This window comes from Pyxicephalus adspersus, chromosome 10, assembly GCF_032062135.1.
Source record: "Pyxicephalus adspersus chromosome 10, UCB_Pads_2.0, whole genome shotgun sequence".
Taxonomy (NCBI): Eukaryota; Metazoa; Chordata; class Amphibia; order Anura; family Pyxicephalidae; genus Pyxicephalus; species Pyxicephalus adspersus.
The window spans coordinates 52,548,227-52,567,110 of NC_092867.1; the positions used below are offsets into that span (position 1 = coordinate 52,548,227).

Sequence of the window (18,884 nt, forward strand, 5' to 3'; positions counted from 1 at the left end):
TTTTGCATTCCCCTGCTAAAATGTACCTATTTATCTATTACAGATAAAGTCACACCCCTAATGCTATCTTTTATTTCCTTTTTTAGATTAGAAAGTATAAAACTTTTCATTTTTACATGGTATTGCTGTTTACCCGCTTAGAGGAATTTTAAATTTTTTGTTTTCAAAGCTACAACATAAAGTAATTTGAAATCTGCACAACAGGGATAGGAATAAGGGAAAAAACATGACATAGAAATAAATATACAACATATTGCAGCAAATTAAAGCAATACTGTGACATGTTTATTGTATTATAACATACAGTAGACCCTAAAGCTGAAATTGTTGATGGTCATGAGTTTATGTCAATATGTATTAACGCAGTTATATGCCATACATATGTGGGCATCAGTTCTAAAAAAAAAATACCATATATACTCAAGTATAAACCAAGATTTTTTTTTAAACCTGAAAACAACTGCAAAAATTCTCAGGACAGTGTAAATAAAGTCCTTCAGTGCTCATCAGATAGCACCAGTAAAACTCATTAGTCAGAGTAATCAACTCAACAAATCAAATTTTCAGAAATTAAGACGAGAGGATGCTGCTCTGTGGGAACTTTAATTTAGGAGATCACCCCGCTGAATAAATACTGATGGTGCCAGCAGGTGGCTAGAGGTACTGTGATCGCAACTCTGAATTTTGCTAATCCAAGTTCTGATGCGGACCCTGATGATGACAGTTGTATGATAATTCGGAAGTATATTTTCTCAGCAGCAAAGTACACTGTAAAGACTTTTAAAATGTAAAGAAGTTATTGATAATTCTGCTGTTTTGGAGGGTATCGACTGCAAACATTTGCTTTCTTTCAAATTTCATATTATAGCTTAAACAAATTCTGTGTCTTTAATGTATCTTTAGCATAAATTGCTGCTTTTTGTCTAACTTTCTTTCTCACTACAAACTGGATTGTAATCTTCACAGTCCTTAGTGAGCAGATACAGTGGTTGTAAACAATTGCTAAGTTTATTTTTTTGCAAAAGGGACATCAAAAGTGTATTAGTACGGTTGCAGGTTTTTGATAAAATTTAGTTCCACTTTAAGTAATTAAAGTTGAAGTTAGGTGTACACAGGCTAATATTTAACAAAGCTGATTGATGGCATGCATATTTTTTATCTAACTCAGACACACAAATTGGATTTGTTTTTAAAGGTATTTAATATAAAAATATTTTATACACATATTAATTGAGATTCTGACATATAAATTACATTTTCAAAATGATGAGGCACAATGTAAGTTATCCGCATGAACAAAGAAAACAATGGTTATTTCCAGGATCTTTTCATTCAAAACCAAAAAATGTTTCGGTTTGGGTAGATGTTTGAAGAACGCCACCATATTTCACTTGATGAAAAAATCTCTAACTTGATTTTGCAGTATCACCTATGTGCCAACATAACGTGGGACATGGCTTTTTTAACAAAACAGGAGATTTTGTTAAATAGAGTTGGTTTGGCTTTTGCCATTGTATCAATAACAATACTGAGGATCTACTACAACGTGCTGAATCCCTTAAAAAGCAATCATTGGCAGGGTGAATGTGTGTACGTTTTGTCAAATACATTAGATCTTTCCTCCCAAAATTGGTCCAATAGCACAGTGCTCAACAGCAGTTTGACAAAGTCAAAATTCTCTGTCAAAGTATAACAACCCTCAATTTCTAGTCACAGAACTCCCTTTAGGGCAAAAACCTAAGAAAAAGAAGGAGCATTGACCTAGACTCCAAGCATTTAGTTGTGTTTGACTATATTAGGACACTTTGCAGTACAAAACTATTTCAAGTGTAAATGCTTGTTGAAACCAGTGCTGTAATATAACTAGGACATCTTGAAATTTCCATGATATGCCAGGGGACTAGAGTTAGATTTATATGGAAGTTGAATGCAAAAAAGCATCAAGTGCACATGTTATTAAAGCAATGTCAATTGGCTTTTCTAATGGGCCACTATAGGAGGAAGCACAATGGGAGTGCGTTACTAAAGCTTTCCAAGACTGGAGAAAATCATGGGAGAACCTGCAGTGACCTCCTTCTGATCAACATTTGACCTGCTTCATGTAAGTTTAGCATTATCATTGATTTGTATAGAAATGCAAATACCACTTGAGGAGAACAAAAGATTGCCACTGGCCTTAGATTAAAAAACTAAATCGGAAAAGACAAGGTCTGGTCCAAATTAGGGTGCACTTGCTGGCGACAAATGAAAATAATGTAAATATATTTAATTTTAATATGCAGCATTTAAGGATATTGTTTATTTAAGGAATATTGTTTATTGTTTATTAAGACCATATGATCAAGATCTTATGTATACATATCTTATTCCCATTTAGAGGAAGTGCTAGGAGAAAAAAAGGTTGCCTTACAAGGTGCAGGGTTGAGCATCTATACCAATGTTTCTGTACCCTTTTAACATGGAGGAACCCCTTGAGTTACCTTCACAGAACTTCACGAAACCCCTATTTTAATTATTAATGTGGTGATCAGTAGGAAGAATGCAGGAAAGCTGCCATCTTTACAGCTAAAAAGATCTTTGGAATCTGGTAACTGACCTGAGAGTCACAAACTGCTTATTGTTCTAGGAACTCCTAGCAACCTTTCGAGGAACCACAGAACCATGATTGAGAGACACTGGTCTAAACATTTGATGACCCTAACAGAGGTTCTGATGAAAAGAAGTTTGAAATTGGTAAAAAATTTAGATGATCATTCTTTTTACAAAGGTAAAATTTGGCATTAATGTCAATATCATATGATATCAAAGACTGTCACATAGCAAAAAAAAAATAGAAACACATTTAAAAAAATAATTTTGAACTTTTTTGTGTGACAGTCAGAGAACATTGTCAAATTTATCTGGATCATTTATGAATGCACGTATTTATTCATTCTAAATATTTGTACCTTTAACAGCCATCACCTTGCCAAACACTAATGTTTTAATAAATCTAAAACCGTGTTAATACCATTAAGGTTTAGATGGAAATCATACTGAAAGATTAATTAACTGTCAGGCCATGCATAGAGGGTAGGTGTCCTTACCTTGCTAGTGTTTCCCTATTACTTCATTATGACACCTGAACTCCATGAAAACCCTAGACAAGTTTTGACCTTTTGAAACTAAGTCATTTAAAGTTAACCTGTGTGTTGTTCATAATTTACTGTAGGGACATTTAGTATAAATTAAATATAGTGCTTTAAAACAAAAGAAGTCATTCACTTCTCCAGGAAGCATGAAATTTTATAAATACAGAGCTATTAGTCTGACTCGGCAAGAGGGTGTCAAACTGCCGCAGAGAGATCACTGCTTCCACAGAGACCTTAGGCGTCTTTATCAGCAGCCTTTTTATTGAAGCTGTGGCTGCATATTTTTATAATAACTGTATAACAATGCCCACCTTTTTTGTGCTTCTGGAATGTTTCTAGCTCATTGAAACCTAAAGTTAGCATTTGAAAAGATCAGTCAATTAAACAGGAAATGAAGAAGGAAACATTTAACGTCTGGAAAAAAAGATTATAAAAAGAAAAATGTAGCTGTTAACCTCTGTCAAGTTTATCTATTACTTATGTGCCTGTTAGGAATATTTACCTTAATGTACTTTTTAGGTAGGTTTAGATGATGGTTTTAAAGAAGATTGGAATTTGACTTTTGCCCACTCTAGTAAAAGTTTAGGATTGGGGGTAGTCAGTTAACTGAATATTATTATCACTGGATTATTTCCTAACCATAACATAAATATCAAATTAAATGATTTTGTCCTTCTAAAGTGCCTGGTATTGTTCTGTATTTAACAACTGTCAATCACATCCATTTGAGTATATGTAACCTGAGAAAATTTAAAGGTTAGACATTATGGAGATCAGAAGCTCTATTGTGTTATACTTAGCAACATATGTAATAATAATAATGATTTCTGTAAAAGCTATCCTGAAAACTGTCAAAAAAATAGACTAAATATAATTAAGGTTATGCATTATTTCTAATTAAATAAAATGACATTCACTTAATATTTTATCTAGCATATTTAAATATATCAATTTGATACTTATTGAAAATAACTACATTCCATTAACAATGGAAAAAAAAGATTTTCTATCTTTCATTCATATTTTTCTACAATAACAAAAACAATATTTTTCTACAATATAAAAACTTTTGTCTGTCCCACACTTTAGACAGAAAAAAATATTTATATATATATATATATATATATATATAAATTTATTTATCTTGGTGATTCTTTCATATTAAATTCTGTATATACCACTCTCTGATTGTACAATTTAGCAAAATACATTAAGAGGATATTTTAATTTGACATTTACAAATCATTCAGTGCTGGTAAAACTTCTTGATACATGATTGACCTACCTGCAGTAAATGTTTTGTGATAATTAAAATAGATTCAAAGTGGATTGTAAAATTAAATTGGATAATGATAATTTTAAAAGCAGACAAACCTATCCCCTTATTCCATGACATGTAAACACTGGCCAAGTCAAAAAAATTCATAGTTTTATAAAATTCGGTGGTCCATTCCTCTCTCTCTAGAATGTGGATGGGCAGCCTAATAATATGTACAATAAAAGACCAGCAGAAAAAAAAAACTAATTTATGGCTTGGATTTACCTGCTTTGTAAGAATATCAATCAATAAATAATTATCATCTGATAATAAAGGATTTCTTCCTCTTCACTAGCTGTCAGGTCACTCTTTCACTTCTCTGAGAATACATCTGTTTGCCACAATGCTTTTGTTACACTGTAAAACTTCAGACCTGTCCAAAAAGGTCATATCTTTATAAGCACTAATTATATAGACATGACGAAAATCAAGAACAACAAGAGTAACTGCAATAGGAATAAACTTCTTCAACAAGAAATGACATGCACTCGATTACACTTGTTTTGTGTAAATATCCATAATCACTTATCATGGATCACAATGATCCTAATACACATGAATGGTTTGAAACCATTCACTAAAATGCCACATCCAAATACATGTTTCTTCATTAAGAATGTATTAGTCTCTGCTCTGTATACCACAAAATTACTGACCAAGAGTTTACTGTGTCCAGTGGCACATAAATGTATTCTAATGTTTTGCCAGGAATGCTTCTATAATTGCTTAACACCAAGCAATCCTTGTCCTGAATGGGTTATTTAGGGCAGATAATGGCTGGATTACAGACCTAAACTGTCCTGCTGTCATTAAAACATTGTACAGAGGTTTCTTGGTTCATTATCTGCAGGAGCAACTCTCCACGGACATGTTGGGGTAGACTTTTAAGACAACGTTTCGGCTTTCATCCAAGAAGAGCACGCTGAGAGAACTCATTTTGTCTGGTGTACAACATGGCTCTGGGACTCCAGGAATTATCCCCACAGCCTTCACAATGCTCTGAATGGTTGCATGGTTTGAAGGTCGGACAACCTATTGGAAAATAAAAGTAGAAGGATCAGGTATATATTCACGAGTAAATATCCCATGTTCCTAAATAAAAACAATCCAACAAAAGTCTTCAAAGAAAACAACAGTGAAAATTAAAGTATACATAAAGGGAAAAAAGTTTCCTTATAGTAAGATAGTGTAAAAAGGAGTAGAAAAGCGTCCGATTTATTGCTGTTTTTGCTCCCACTGGGGAGCAATGGTCCTCTGTCCTGGTGACCACAGTCACAGAGACAGAAAGTAAGGAGATTACAAACATTTTGAGTTGTCATCATACCTTGTGTGACCTTTTATAATAGATGCTTCTGTGCTAGGTGTAATCTGTGACTTTCTTCTATAAAATAATGTTTTGTGCCACCCTTCAGTGGCGTGAGAAGCCAAACTAGGCATCCAAGTTGACCACCACAGCTATAAACAAAACTCAGAAGGTAGACATGAAGTAACTGCTGGACTTTTTTTTATCTTTCAACATTTTTAGAAAGCTGCCAGGTAATAAATCCCTAAGCAGTGTATAAGTTTTGTGTATAAGTTTGTGTAAAAAAACAAAAAAAGCCCCCTGAGATAGCCATGAACCTACTCACAAAGCACATCTTGTACCATGTAATGACCAATGAAGAAACAGAAATGTTTGGTATGTGTTAAAGTAATAAAAACATGATCACTTGTGGGCAATTAGCCTGAAACTTGTTTCACGTAATGATATATGGATCCAACGTATATGACCTTAACACATATTTCAAAATAAGGAAAATTCTACTTTAAAAAATACAATTGTTATCTTACATTGATGCAATCACATGCTCTCCTTGTGCTCTTTACCAAATAAATAAAACCTTGCAGTTCTAAAAGGACCTATAAACTTTAAATGGTCCTAGGCGCAACAGCAATTCAATCATGCTCAAGCAAAAATTCTAGCTAATGCATAAACTAGTTTGGCCGAGCATTCCTGTTTATGTTAATGGGGAGATGTGGATGGAACAATACCTACATACCTTTATTTGTAATAGCAATAATAATTTCATTCCAATCTATCCTCATAGATCTTAATGATCATGACTTGGGCCCTATGCAGGGTAGCAATGGTGATTCTTCCAAGTTCACAAGTAATGGATTCTCTACTAATTAATCATTTAGCTGCAAACTAGACTACCATAACAATTCCTATATATAGGTAAAGTTTTCATGCTTCTCCACCCTCTGTATTTCTCTCATAACCTGATTGTGAGCTTTTCCACCTTCAGTGCCTCTGCCTCATAACCCAATTGTAAGGTCAGCTTTTCCACTTTCAATATCTCTTCCTTATACGAGATAGATTCACTTAAAATGCTACCTTTTGCTTTAAGATTTTGGTACTTGCAAAAAAGTATCAAGGCCATCAAAAAGTAGCTAAAAAAGAACAGGGGTTACGTTGAGGGGTATGGTGGCAAGAAAGTTTGCTTGGAAAGTTTTGCTTTATTAAATTTATAGTATTTATATGGTGCTGCAGTTTTTATTTTTCTGTATAAGTGTATATATAAATTATTCTGCTGGCTTGAATAATCATATTATCATGGATTGAACACCATATCAGACACAAATTGAATATTACAGAAACAGAAAAATATTATACTAGTAAACCATATCATGAAACAAAATCAAAGTACTGTATATTGAACAATAACTATTGACATCTACTGCTAGCTGTGTAGTCTGTTATCCCCACAAATGCCCTAATGTGAATATCTTTTTCATATCCAGCCATCACCAGACCCTACTATGAAGCTGATATTCAAACACAAACAGCCTCTTGATAGTCCACCAACCTGTGATTCTCTAGACCTCTCCAATGTAAAGCCTTCAGCAATTCTAGCGCACACCACCTTCCTCAACTGTGGTCAGTTTAAATGCTCCCTTACATTGGTTGCAAGTGTATATACTTCAGTTATATTGTTGTAAGTACAGCATCCCCTTTAATATTGGTTATGTGTAAATAACCCCCCTGCCATTGGGGGGCACCAAAAATCCTCCTTTATGTTGGGGATCAGAATATTCTATTGTCAGTAGAAGGGTTCCTGGTTACTTACATGATTCTGCTCAAACTTTCCTAGTGACTCATTAATAAAGCAACCGTATAGCCTATCAATACCATTAATAGACTTATACTGTGTACTTTGTAATGGAGTCCAGTATTTGCTTTTGGAGTTTTCTGAAGTTTTGGAAAAAACAAGTAGCACTAGGCTTTGCATTTTATAAGTACAATATAAAATGAATACAGTGCAAAGTATTTGACGCCAAGTCCCATGATGTGTGGAACGTAGAAACCACTGTTTAAAAATTGGCCACTTAGTGTCCCCCCATCAGATTTATACATCAATGGAGTGAGCCCACAATCAGGAAATCAGGGTACATGTATTCTTTGAAAGAACATTTAGCCTATAGGGTCCAGAAGTTCAAAGCAGGAATAAGTAAAACATTTAAAAGTAATTTTAGTACAATAAATGATAAAATGTCGTGTGTGGCAGTTATATCTCCGGCAGCATGTTTTTAGCAATTGTCCTCAAAACTGATTTAAAGCAAAACAATCTTTTTCTAATAAATCTTGAGTAGTGACAGTAGTAACAGAATTTGTCCACAAGGTGGTAATATTCTACATCCAGAAAAGGCTCTGTACGGGTGCTTTATTAATAACTGAAGGTCCCTTAGAAATAAACTGATTTATTCTGATTATTTATTTAAAATGTATATATTCTAAAATATTATAAATCTTTTTCATTTGAAGAATATTTGGATATATATATTTTAGATTGTTAGCTCTTCAGGGCAGGGTCATTTGCAACCCCTATTTATTGTACAGCGCTACGTAATATGTTGACGCTATATAAATCCTGTTTATTATTAATATTATTAATAATAATAATAACAATATTATGAATAAGAATATGATCTATTTTGTTAGTTAAATCTTGGTTATAACCTCCAAAATGTGAGTTCATTTTTTGGTATTGAAGTGGTAAAGCCTAATGGTAACTTCACTTACAACCCAAAGGACTATTGATATTTTACTGTTGATATTTTACATAATTTACATTTCCCTTACCTTCTGCATTTTAAGCAATTTCCATCCATCAGTCTTTATTGGATACAGTCTTATGCCCAGGGAAAGTTTTAGACAAAATGGACAGCATTCCAGCTTCTTGAACCCCTGCCACTTGGAGCCCTAGACATGATAGGGGCCCTGGGCAAATGCCCAATGATTGTTATGTGCCATTTACATCATTTGGAAAAATTGTAGACACTCTTTATATTCATATTTTAGGATTTAGGAGGAGGCAAGTCGGATAGGGCTGGAGGTGGTTTAAATTTCAATTATTGTGAGATTTGATATCAATCCATTCTTACAGCTTTAAACCCCACAGAAATACTCTTTTGGGATCTTTTTTTTATGTAGGTTTAATAGCAGCTAGTTGCTGGTTTTAGATAGCAGTCAAGGATATGACATCACAGATTGCATCACATTGATCATGGATGCCACCATGGATGCTCTTCTTTTTCCCTAAAATGCTATATGTATCCTAAAAAGGTGTGCTGTTTGGCATGAGGTGAAACCACAACTCCTAATCGAATGGTTTGTGCAAACTGATTTTCAGATCTAGCAAGAAATAAGAAAAAAAAGTCTAGAAGTTGTTTATTTTGTGAAATAGTCCAGAATCATTATAGAGCTGTCTTCATGACCTTCTAATATACAATATTCTACACCATTATGTCATTGTTGCTTTCCTAAAGTTCTACTTTTATTTTAGCATTTATCATTGGAATGGGAAAGAATAGGAAGAAAAAGGTCCATTCTTATCTAGCTTTTATTTTGCTATGATGAAACCATGTTCAGCTCCCATGAAAGATGTCATACAGTGGGGGCCTTTAAAAATGTAAGTTAAGTTCTAACTTAGTTTCAGAAATGTTCAGCCTCATTTCTACTTGAAAGCAAGTTGAGAGATCATTTTAAAAAAAGTATGTTACAATGGATGATATACTCTTCCTTCCTAACTGGGTACTTAAACTTTTTTGACTTTTTGTTAATCATCTTGTATGGAATGCTAATATTTAAATGGAGGATTCAGGAGTCTTTGGAAACATTTCAATAGGACTATAGATCTTAGAATGACTGATCAAAAAGCAGGAGGTCTACTCAAAGCGACTGCTCTGCCTTCAGTTGCTGAAAGCCAAAATAAATGATTAATAGAAACCCAAATAATTTTGATTACAGGACCAAAATCAGGCTCAAATATTCAAAATCTAAGACACAAAAACCTAGCCCTGGGTAGGAAATCCAAGAAAGCTGGAAGTCACACAAGACACCTTTCACAAGTAGACCAAGGTGAAGCGTGTCACCGCATCTCAGGAACCTTCAAAGCTCTTTGACCCCTTGCCCATCTGAGCTTGTTGTGTTGGAGGCAAACTAAAATACTTTTTCACAAGTTTAAATGGAGGGATGTCTAGTATTCTAGCTCAACAGTCACAACAGGCCTGTTTTTTGGAGATTAAGAGCAGCTTCTCTGTGGAACTCCTTTATCCTTATAAAAATTCTACAAAAGATGAAAGCTTCTCTTCTGCTTTAGTAACTCCAAACATTATATGATCATCAATCAAAAAAGATGTCCCAATCTTTCTACTGGAAAGAAAAATGTGGCTGGTGACAGATCTCTAAAAACAAAATTGGTATATAGTGTGGGAGAGATATAAGAAAGTCTTTTCCAACCATCATTCTTTAGGTAATGTACAAACAGTGGATAGGATACTACTTAATGCCTTCATGTCTAAATACTTCCGAGTTTTCAGAAGATTTTTCTCCTAGTTGTCAAGGAAGTCCATCTGTAATTTGTGGACCTTCCTTTAACGCCTAGTAAATATTGACCGATTTTCACTTCTGATTCTGTTACCAATATTGTGCTTTACCCCAATCCCTATCCCACAATCTGAAGGTAAGGAGATCATACTTTTGTGTTGTGTTTTGGGTCTTGTAACTTAGCGATTACTAATAGAGAAATTAAATTGTCCAGTCAGTTGAACACAATGACTGGCAACGGATCTGTTAACAACGGATCTGTTAGTGTGAACTAGACCTGATTTTTAATGTAATGTGGGATAACGTAATATAAACACAACTTTAAGGTAAATATGTTAAATGAACTAAATAATGATTTCATGAAAAAATGTTTTTTTTTGTTTTGTTTTTTTAGATATATTTGACTGGAGATCATTTAGCAGGAAAGCCAATCCCTGTGGCTAAATCAGACATCGGAGTAAGCTTAACTCACACCATTTAGTTCTGGTCAGTATAACTGTCATATCTTGTAACTGTTCTAATTCTTTATGAATGGTATTGCTTTCCCGCTGAATTTATTGCTTAAGTGCCTACATTTAGAAAAAATGTTATTTCATGTCGCTGTTGCTTTGTTTTCAAGCATTATAAGTAACTTAGACTTGAAAATGATTATGTGAATTCTGGAAGCTCCATTTAAACTTCTGTGACATTCTATTATTCAAAGTAAAATCAAAGTAAAAGTACAATGCTACAGCCATGGGACCCATTCCTTTTAGTAATATTGGAAATCAAGACAGGGTACATCACTCATTTTAACAATATTTTGCCCATTGGTTGTTCGAGAAGACATGCAGCTCTCACTTCAGCATGATTCCAATTTCACAGATTTATAACTTATTTATTTTATTTATTTCAGACATGCTGCTAGGAGACTTCTAAGTCTAATTTTTTCTACCACTAGGAAATAAGAAACAAAGTAGAGAAAGAACTGTGAGCAATAAAGAGGTATGATACTCTTCATGTTATATCATAAAGTCAGACTTTGCGAATAATACAAAGGAAAGAGGCAATGGGCCTGATGTATGAAAGCTCCCCAGGTCTGGTGAAGACTATCATGGATGAACTTGAGTGATCCAGCAGACCTGGAATGGATCTGGTGCCGGATTGAAAACATTTACCAACTAATAGCAAATGCTTTTTGAGAAACCCAGGTTCATCCATGATAGTCTATCTTCTCCAGTCTTGGAGAGCTTTCATAAATCAGGCCCATTGTGTATAGTCGCATGAGGCTTTGCATACACTAGACAGGAATGAAACACCGCATGTAATAGAAACTCAAGAAACACTGCATATAAAACAGAGTAAAAGGAACTGGGCCTGATTTAATAAAGCTCTCTAAGACTGGTAAAGATAGACTAATATGGGTGATCCAGCAAACCTAAAATAGATCTGGTCCAGGATTAAAAACACATCCCAACTTAAAGGAAAAACATTTTATGAAATCAATTTCACTTTTGCTGGATCACCCAGGTTCCCCCATGATAGTCTATCTTTTCCAGTCTTGGAGAGCTTTAAAAAATTGGGCCCATTGTGTATACCATATAAGGTGTAAGGTGTTGTGTGTAATACTTTAGACTAAGCTATGTAACTCTATTGGGCTCCTTCTGTCTCATTGTTAATAGTTGACTATTTTGCAGGTTTGTAACCTGCAACCCTAAGTTATTAAACAGATAACAGATAAAACAAAAAGGTTATAGGAATAATTTTAATATACTTGGGTACAAATTCAACTGGTGGTATGGATACTGAGAACTAGGCTGTGAGTACCAGAATACTTTCTGTTAAAGTAGGTACTAGGTACTGGTCAGCATGGTTGGCTCAGTGGTTAGCACTCTTGCCTTTGTGGCACTAGGTCACAGGTTTGGATCCTGGCCAGCTATGTGCAAGGAGTTTGTATGTTCTACCTCTGTCTGGGTGGGTTTCCTCCAGGTATTTCGGTTTCCTCCCACATCCCAAAAAACATGCAGTTAGGTTAATTGGCTTTCCCTCAAAAATTGTCCTTAAACTACGTTAATGACACATGACCATGACATTTGATCGTCGGCCCCTTTGAGGGACAGTTAGAGATATGACATATGTAATATGTTGGTGCTATATAAATACTGGCAAGTAATAATAATAGGGAATAAGCTGGGTCCCCTCTAAACATTTCTATCACTTACCTTTGGCATTGGAAACTCACAAATTCCAGAACAGTAGTAAGCATCAAATGATTTGGGGGATATAATCCACTCACTCCACCCAATGTCAGCAAAGTCTACTTTTAGGTATCGTCGAGAACATACTCTGGGTTCATCCCACTGTCGCCTTCGTGCCTTTTTCATGGTTCTCTCATCAAAGTGCAATACTGGAGATTTTAAAACACTGTCCAAACTTTCCGGGCCCTTCCTTTTCCTCTCTTTCTTTGGAGTTTTTTTAAGGACTTTGTAGGTGCCCTCCCATAAGTCTTGTTTGCTGTAACGTACATATTTGACATCTGGAAGTTCATTGTCATGTGTTGAAGTCACAAACTGTATTTCCCTCTTCACTCGGCTTTCTGAAGAAGCATTGGACACCTGCTTTGGGTCTCCACCATTGGACTGTAATGGGTCATATCTCTGCAAAGTCATAGCCACGCTATTAGGTTCTGAAATTGCCCTATCATTAGCAAATACCAAGATATATGGAACCTCACTAGGGTTTGTCTCCAAAATTGTCGGAAGTCTATGTCCAAAGTCGATTTCAGCAGAAATAAATAAGTCTTGTTGATGCTGGGCCTCCTTGATAATGCTAGTTATGTCTTTGGTATGCCAGACCCCCTTTTTATAGGGCACAGCACTGCTGACATTCCATTTCACCATTCCTAAGTCTGTGTGGTGAACAAGGCTTCGAAAGATGACACTGATCTTGTGGGATGGAGATGGTAGCAAGAGGCGACAAGAAGCATTTTTGGAACGTTTGCAAAAGGAGTCTCTGGGAGGCCGAGGGCTTTTGTCTGGTCCAAAATGGAGAGTGGCAGCCAAGATAACTTCAGATGACTGGAGAGAAGTTAAATTGAAGTGGTATGTAGGACGAGGAGCCAAAAAATCTGTAAGAAAGAGCAGCTTTAGTGTAATAAACACCAGTTTACTGTCAAACTGTTTTTATGTATGAATAACCATTAGACATCATGAATAGATGCATTCAAATTAATGCATTTGTATTATTAAGCACAGAAGTATTTGCCATTCAAATTTCTAAATTGCATCACATAAATACTGAACAAGTTTAATTCACAAAGTCAAAGAATATGGATTTTACCACCCTGAAAGCTACAGGTGCTCTAGATTCAGGTAACGTAGTGTTTCATTTATAATGCATACAATAGACTCCAGGAATAATAACTATTCTTTGCTGGTATTAATTTATTCAAATAGTTACTTCGATGTTTACATCTAATTTTCATAAAAAAATTATTTATGTCCCAGGCACAATGGGGATTGCCATCGCTGGTAAGAACATGTCAGCAGCAGGGTCACTAGGGAGAATCTAACAAAAACGTGAAATACAGTACTCATTTCCTAGCATGTGTCACTCTTGCACTGGCTAAATGTGAAAGGCTTTGCTCTCTTGTCGCTGGGTTACATTTTACTGACCTGGGTGGATGAACGAGTATTTGACAGGTGTGGTATTTTGAAATAATCAGGGTACCCAGTTTACATGATAAGTAGAACACTATTAAACTTTACCCCATAAGAGTTGCTGATTATACATAGTGGAATACTTGTGTGCGGCAAAGAAAACAACCTGTATCAGTCACTTTTTTACATTTTAATTTAATCTTAAGTGGGAAAGAAAGTTAGGGTTTGTCTGATATATATGTATTATGTGTTATCATTCTTTCTATTATTCATTCTTATTTTGCAATATATCTAGAGGCAGCTGCTTTGGTCTTTGTTGGCAACATACAGATCATGATGATAATATTCATTATGATTATTATTGATGATAATAGTCATTGACACCTTGCTAAATGTACTACTATATGGACTCTGCTTCTCACGATCTGCAGCTGGGCATCCTTGCTCTAAGATCTTACTGGGTAAATGCAGTAAAGTTGCTTCTATATTCCACCATCTCATTGTCTATTTCCTTTTCAGTAAGACAGCTGATCTCAGCTGACATGTAGGCCCCAAGCCTTATGTGACAAGGCAAAGGTGTTCTGCCTGGGAAGAGCCACAGACTCCAGAAACCATCTACATGGTCAGAGTCCAGCTAGACAATACAATTGGGAAGGTCACTTCCAAACATTAATCCCTCTCTCAGAACAGACAGCTCATCAGTAATTGGTGGCACAAGTGAATTATCCATAGTAAAGATTACCTGCAACACTCACTTCTAGAAACACTCAACAGAAGCATGCAGAATTCCATAACCAGAGTTTAGGGACTATCAGCAGAGAACCGGAAAAAAAAAAGATTTTCAGGCTACCTACATCTCAGCTAACTAACCAATCATAGTAAACAATACTGTAAGGGACACTCCTGAAGATCATAAGGGCGCCTTCCATAATGGCTAGTTTCCCAGGCAGTCAGATGACTTGACAGATGGATGTTATTATGTCCCTCTTCTTAGGCATGGTTCAAAGACCAGACGCAGACAGTAAGAACTTTTATTGCAGGATTCCTCCTAACAGAAATAACAATGATTGTATTACACACAGCTTAATGGCAATAGAAGGCCTTTGCAAGTGGTAAAGCTTTCTGCACGTTTCTGAAACGTATGAACGATGGCAGCTCCACAAACTGTTCACCTAGATGTCACAAGATGTCACATCTACTAATGAATAGGTTTCTGAAATCCTATATCCTATACTTAGGATTAGGCTACTAATCTGTCCCGCCAACAGGTATGCAGGTTTTAATCTTCCATTTGTAGAAAGCCCAAAACTCATGGTGCTTGATTTTTTTCACTACTAGCTTCTAACTGTGGGTGATCCCATTGGCCTAAAGTATTTGTACAAAGGTATGACAAGTAAAGATATTTAGAAAGATGAAGTTCAATGTCATACACTCAAAGAGGTAAATACGGATATTTCTGTATACGGCCAGGTTTTTATTACATGTGAGGAATACTCTTAAAGCCGAACTGAAAAAATACACTTACCTTTAATTCCGCAGATCCCTCGATCCAGCTGGAGAAATCCTTGTATGGGTGCTGGTGTGGAGGAAGCGCCAGGTGCTGCCATCTTCAACCTTCTTCTTCCTTCTTCTGACTACGTCATCCATTCTCACACTGCACAGGCGCTAGATCTGGTGACGTAGCCTTCTGTAAAGGGGAAAAAAGAGTGCTGATCTTACTGCACATGATACTGCAATGAGATCGGCATCTCTTTCCCCCCAGTGTAGGAAAATGCCCCATCGGTGCATGCCCGAGATCAGGCATGCACAGAAAAAGCAGCCATGATTCTCCTAGGATGCGAGACGTAGGTGTCCTAGGAGGCTCATCGCTCCCATTAAGTCTTGATTGCCCCAGCAAACAAGAAAGAATGGTAGGGGCTTCACGCTTTTTTGTCTACCCTTTTATATAAAGTAAAAAATATTAGTTTAGGTCTGCTTAAAATGATCTTTTGTGCATTATTGTTGGCCACTAGTAGATGGCACTATGCCCTATATGCAACAAACTTTAACAATGTCTCTGACAAGAGTTTGTTATACGTTTTACATGAGGATACAGCTCCATCTACTGGTATGTCCTGAGTGTAACCACAGATGCAAAAATCTTGGGTGTACAATGAACAAAACTACAGTCCCTATCTCATATGTAACCCGGTGAGGTTGTATACCCTAAGCTGTTCAAGGCTAGGTAAACAAATATTTAATAATCATTATCAAAAATAATTATTCTAAACTTTAAAAATCAAAATCTGGTCATATTTCTCAGTCAGTTTGACCAGATTCAGTCCAGCTATGATTTTTTTTATTCTGCTAACCCTTACTCATCGTCCTCATAGTGAATTGCAATATTGATGGGGAATGCTCTGTTTTCTTTTGTGGAACTGACCAGTGTATAGCATTGGAGCAACATAGGGGGTACAGTCTATTGATGCCCAACCCCAATAAACATCACATCAATTAATATCACAAACAGAAGAAGGAGGCCTGTTTGAATGTTTTACCACACAATGCAGAATGGCAGGACTGACCCCCAAAAAAGGTAAGGAGTGATGCCAGTGGGATCCAGGAGAATGATAAGTAAAGCTGCAAATTCCTTATAGCCTTATATATCAGGTGGACCTTTTATTTTAACGTAAATTAAAGGTAAGCTTATGATTCAGGCTTCATTCATACAAGCAGCAGCTTTATGCGCTACTCATAGATAAAAGGATAGGCTACAAGGAGTAATCTTCCACTAAGGGAGTCTGAACTATTTCCTTTATAGTTTCTTTAGGCTTAAATGGTGAGATTGAGGTGCAGTTACTGCTCTCATGTTCTGGAGCCTGGCCCACGGTTGAGATGAGAAGGAATAAATAGGGGTGGTGGTAAGTGGTTCAGCTCTGTCAAATGTTGAACTGTTGGTTCATTGAGAACCAGAATAACAGTCGGGGTTGCCAAATGTCTGGCTTATCTGTTGCCTCCTCTTATCTGAATGCAGCTATCTAAAAGGAAGACACGGCACATTCAGCAACTACTAAAATCTGTACTTGTATATAAATATACAAATTAATATAACTCTATGATTATTAATAAATCATTGAAATGTATATTTTATATAGGCAATACAAAATACCTGAACTTAGTATTAGCCATTGACTACATAACTCAAACTAAAGAGACAGAAGCAGCACCAAAAGGCAATCAGTTTATGTGCTCACAAAAACCTTTCTGATAGGAGGTTAGAGCAGGGTGACATGATCATAAGCTCATTGGTTTGCTACTTCTCCATAACTGTCCATCACTGTCACCAGCTGGGATGGGTCTTCTAATACATTGCGCTATATATATATATATATATAAAATATGCTTTTACATTTTTACTTGGTGCAGCCAGTTTGAATATTATTCCAATGTGTAACAAACATCAGATGCTCCTGTCTCTATAGCATCAAAAATACTAAACATTACCTATTTTCCACTGCAAACTAATCGACAAAGGTTGTCTGAAAAAAAATTATCTATCTATATATATATATATATATATATATGTGTGTGTGTGTGGTTTGTTTATTCTTTGTTTTAAGCGCTCTTGTAAGCACTTGAGCTTCTCTTGCTACATGTCTCAAAGGATTACAGGTTATCTGCTGTCCTTTAGAACACTTTCAACTGCTTTGCACATCCATGTTTGGAAAACAAAACTTTTTCAATCAAATCATACAAGCATTTGTAAAACAACCAAAAACATATCTCTCAATTGTTTTAATGATACCCAGAGGTGATCAGATTCTGGCTAACAGCAGCACCTGAACATAGCCTAAGATTTTGTTGCATAAATCACTGATACGCAATGCACAATACATATCTGATACTCCAATGGATGTGAATATGTACAAATGGAATGCAGACATCTCTTAGCTTTTTTGGAATACATAAACCACAAGTCTTAGGGTGTATTTATAAAGCAATGAATTGATGTCAGGTTCATTGCTTTATAAATAGAGTTCTTAGAAGAAATTTCCTTCTGATTGTGAATGAATGAGTTACCTGGCTGTGATCTGTAGCTCCTCACTGTGTTCCCATCCTGAGCCCTGCTGCCTTCTCTGCTGTACTTTTCATAGAGCCTCATCATAGTCATGGACAGGGGGTCAGTGGCTGGGTTTAGCATCCCTGCAGATTCTGATGATGGACTATCTTTGTGGACTGTAGAGTCAGGACTGTGAACCAGCTTCCCTGTGCTCATAGAAAAGAAGAAGAATATCCAATAGGGAGACATGACTGGTGGTTCAGATGAAGTCTTCTATCAATCAGATGTCTACAGGGGCTCAATGATCTTTTAGAACAATCAATCCCTGATAGAATATTCTATGACATGAAATCAATGAGTATGTTTAGCCTCAGTCACTCCTTCCTTGACTGATCCCTCTTTGCTGATCTCTCTCACTCCCGGGTGTCACATTCAAAGCTCACTTTTCAGCTATAACACTCAAGTTAGAGGAGGTGGGACCCTCCCGAGTTTTCACAAGCCTAGCCCAATCAGCAACCTGCCCCTGGATGGCTGTGACCAATCAGGATGAAGTGTGAGCATCTATTTTTTACATTCCATCACACAGTGCTTGAGTTTAATAGTAAGTCAAAAACAACAGGACAAGGACTGTCTGTGATACTTTTTATTTGCACTAAACAAGTACATTTTCAGGACAAGCCCCTTCCCCACACACACATACTTCTTCTCTAGTTCAAGCAGTACTGACACACAAAGGTTTAGCAGAATGTTAACAAATTTGTAAAGATGGGGAAAAAACAACATAGGATAATAAAAGTGAAAAAGTTATTCAGGTAAGGAGCCAAATTGCTTAACTTATTAAGCAATACTTTCTATCCATTAGACAATTAGATTGATTCTATATGACATA

At 35.9% G+C, this 18,884-nt stretch overlaps 1 protein-coding gene across 1 annotated transcript; it reads right to left on the reverse strand.

Annotated features, from left to right (window-relative positions):
* Window positions 1-4,550: 4,550 nt before the first annotated feature.
* Window positions 4,551-18,384, reverse strand: GDF10 (growth differentiation factor 10). Its single transcript, XM_072423965.1, has 3 exons — window positions 18,016-18,384; window positions 12,520-13,424; window positions 4,551-5,481 (listed from the first exon to the last, which is right to left on the reverse strand). Exons 1-3 carry the CDS (start codon window positions 18,242-18,244, stop codon window positions 5,290-5,292), a joined length of 1,326 nt encoding a protein of 441 aa, XP_072280066.1. The 5' UTR covers window positions 18,245-18,384; the 3' UTR covers window positions 4,551-5,289.
* Between the last annotated feature and the right edge of the window lie 500 nt (window positions 18,385-18,884).

Excerpts from the sequence above, each read along its gene's own strand:
- GDF10 (XM_072423965.1), bottom strand. The coding sequence starts at position 18,244 with ATGTCTCCCTATTGGATATTCTTCTTCTTTTCTATGAGCACAGGGAAG. Across the intron at positions 13,425-18,015 it reads GAGCTACAGATCACAGCCAG|ATTTTTTGGCTCCTCGTCCT; the intron begins GTAACTCATTCA and ends TCTTTCTTACAG. Across the intron at positions 5,482-12,519 it reads GTGAGTTTCCAATGCCAAAG|GTTGTCCGACCTTCAAACCA; the intron begins GTAAGTGATAGA and ends ATTTTCCAATAG.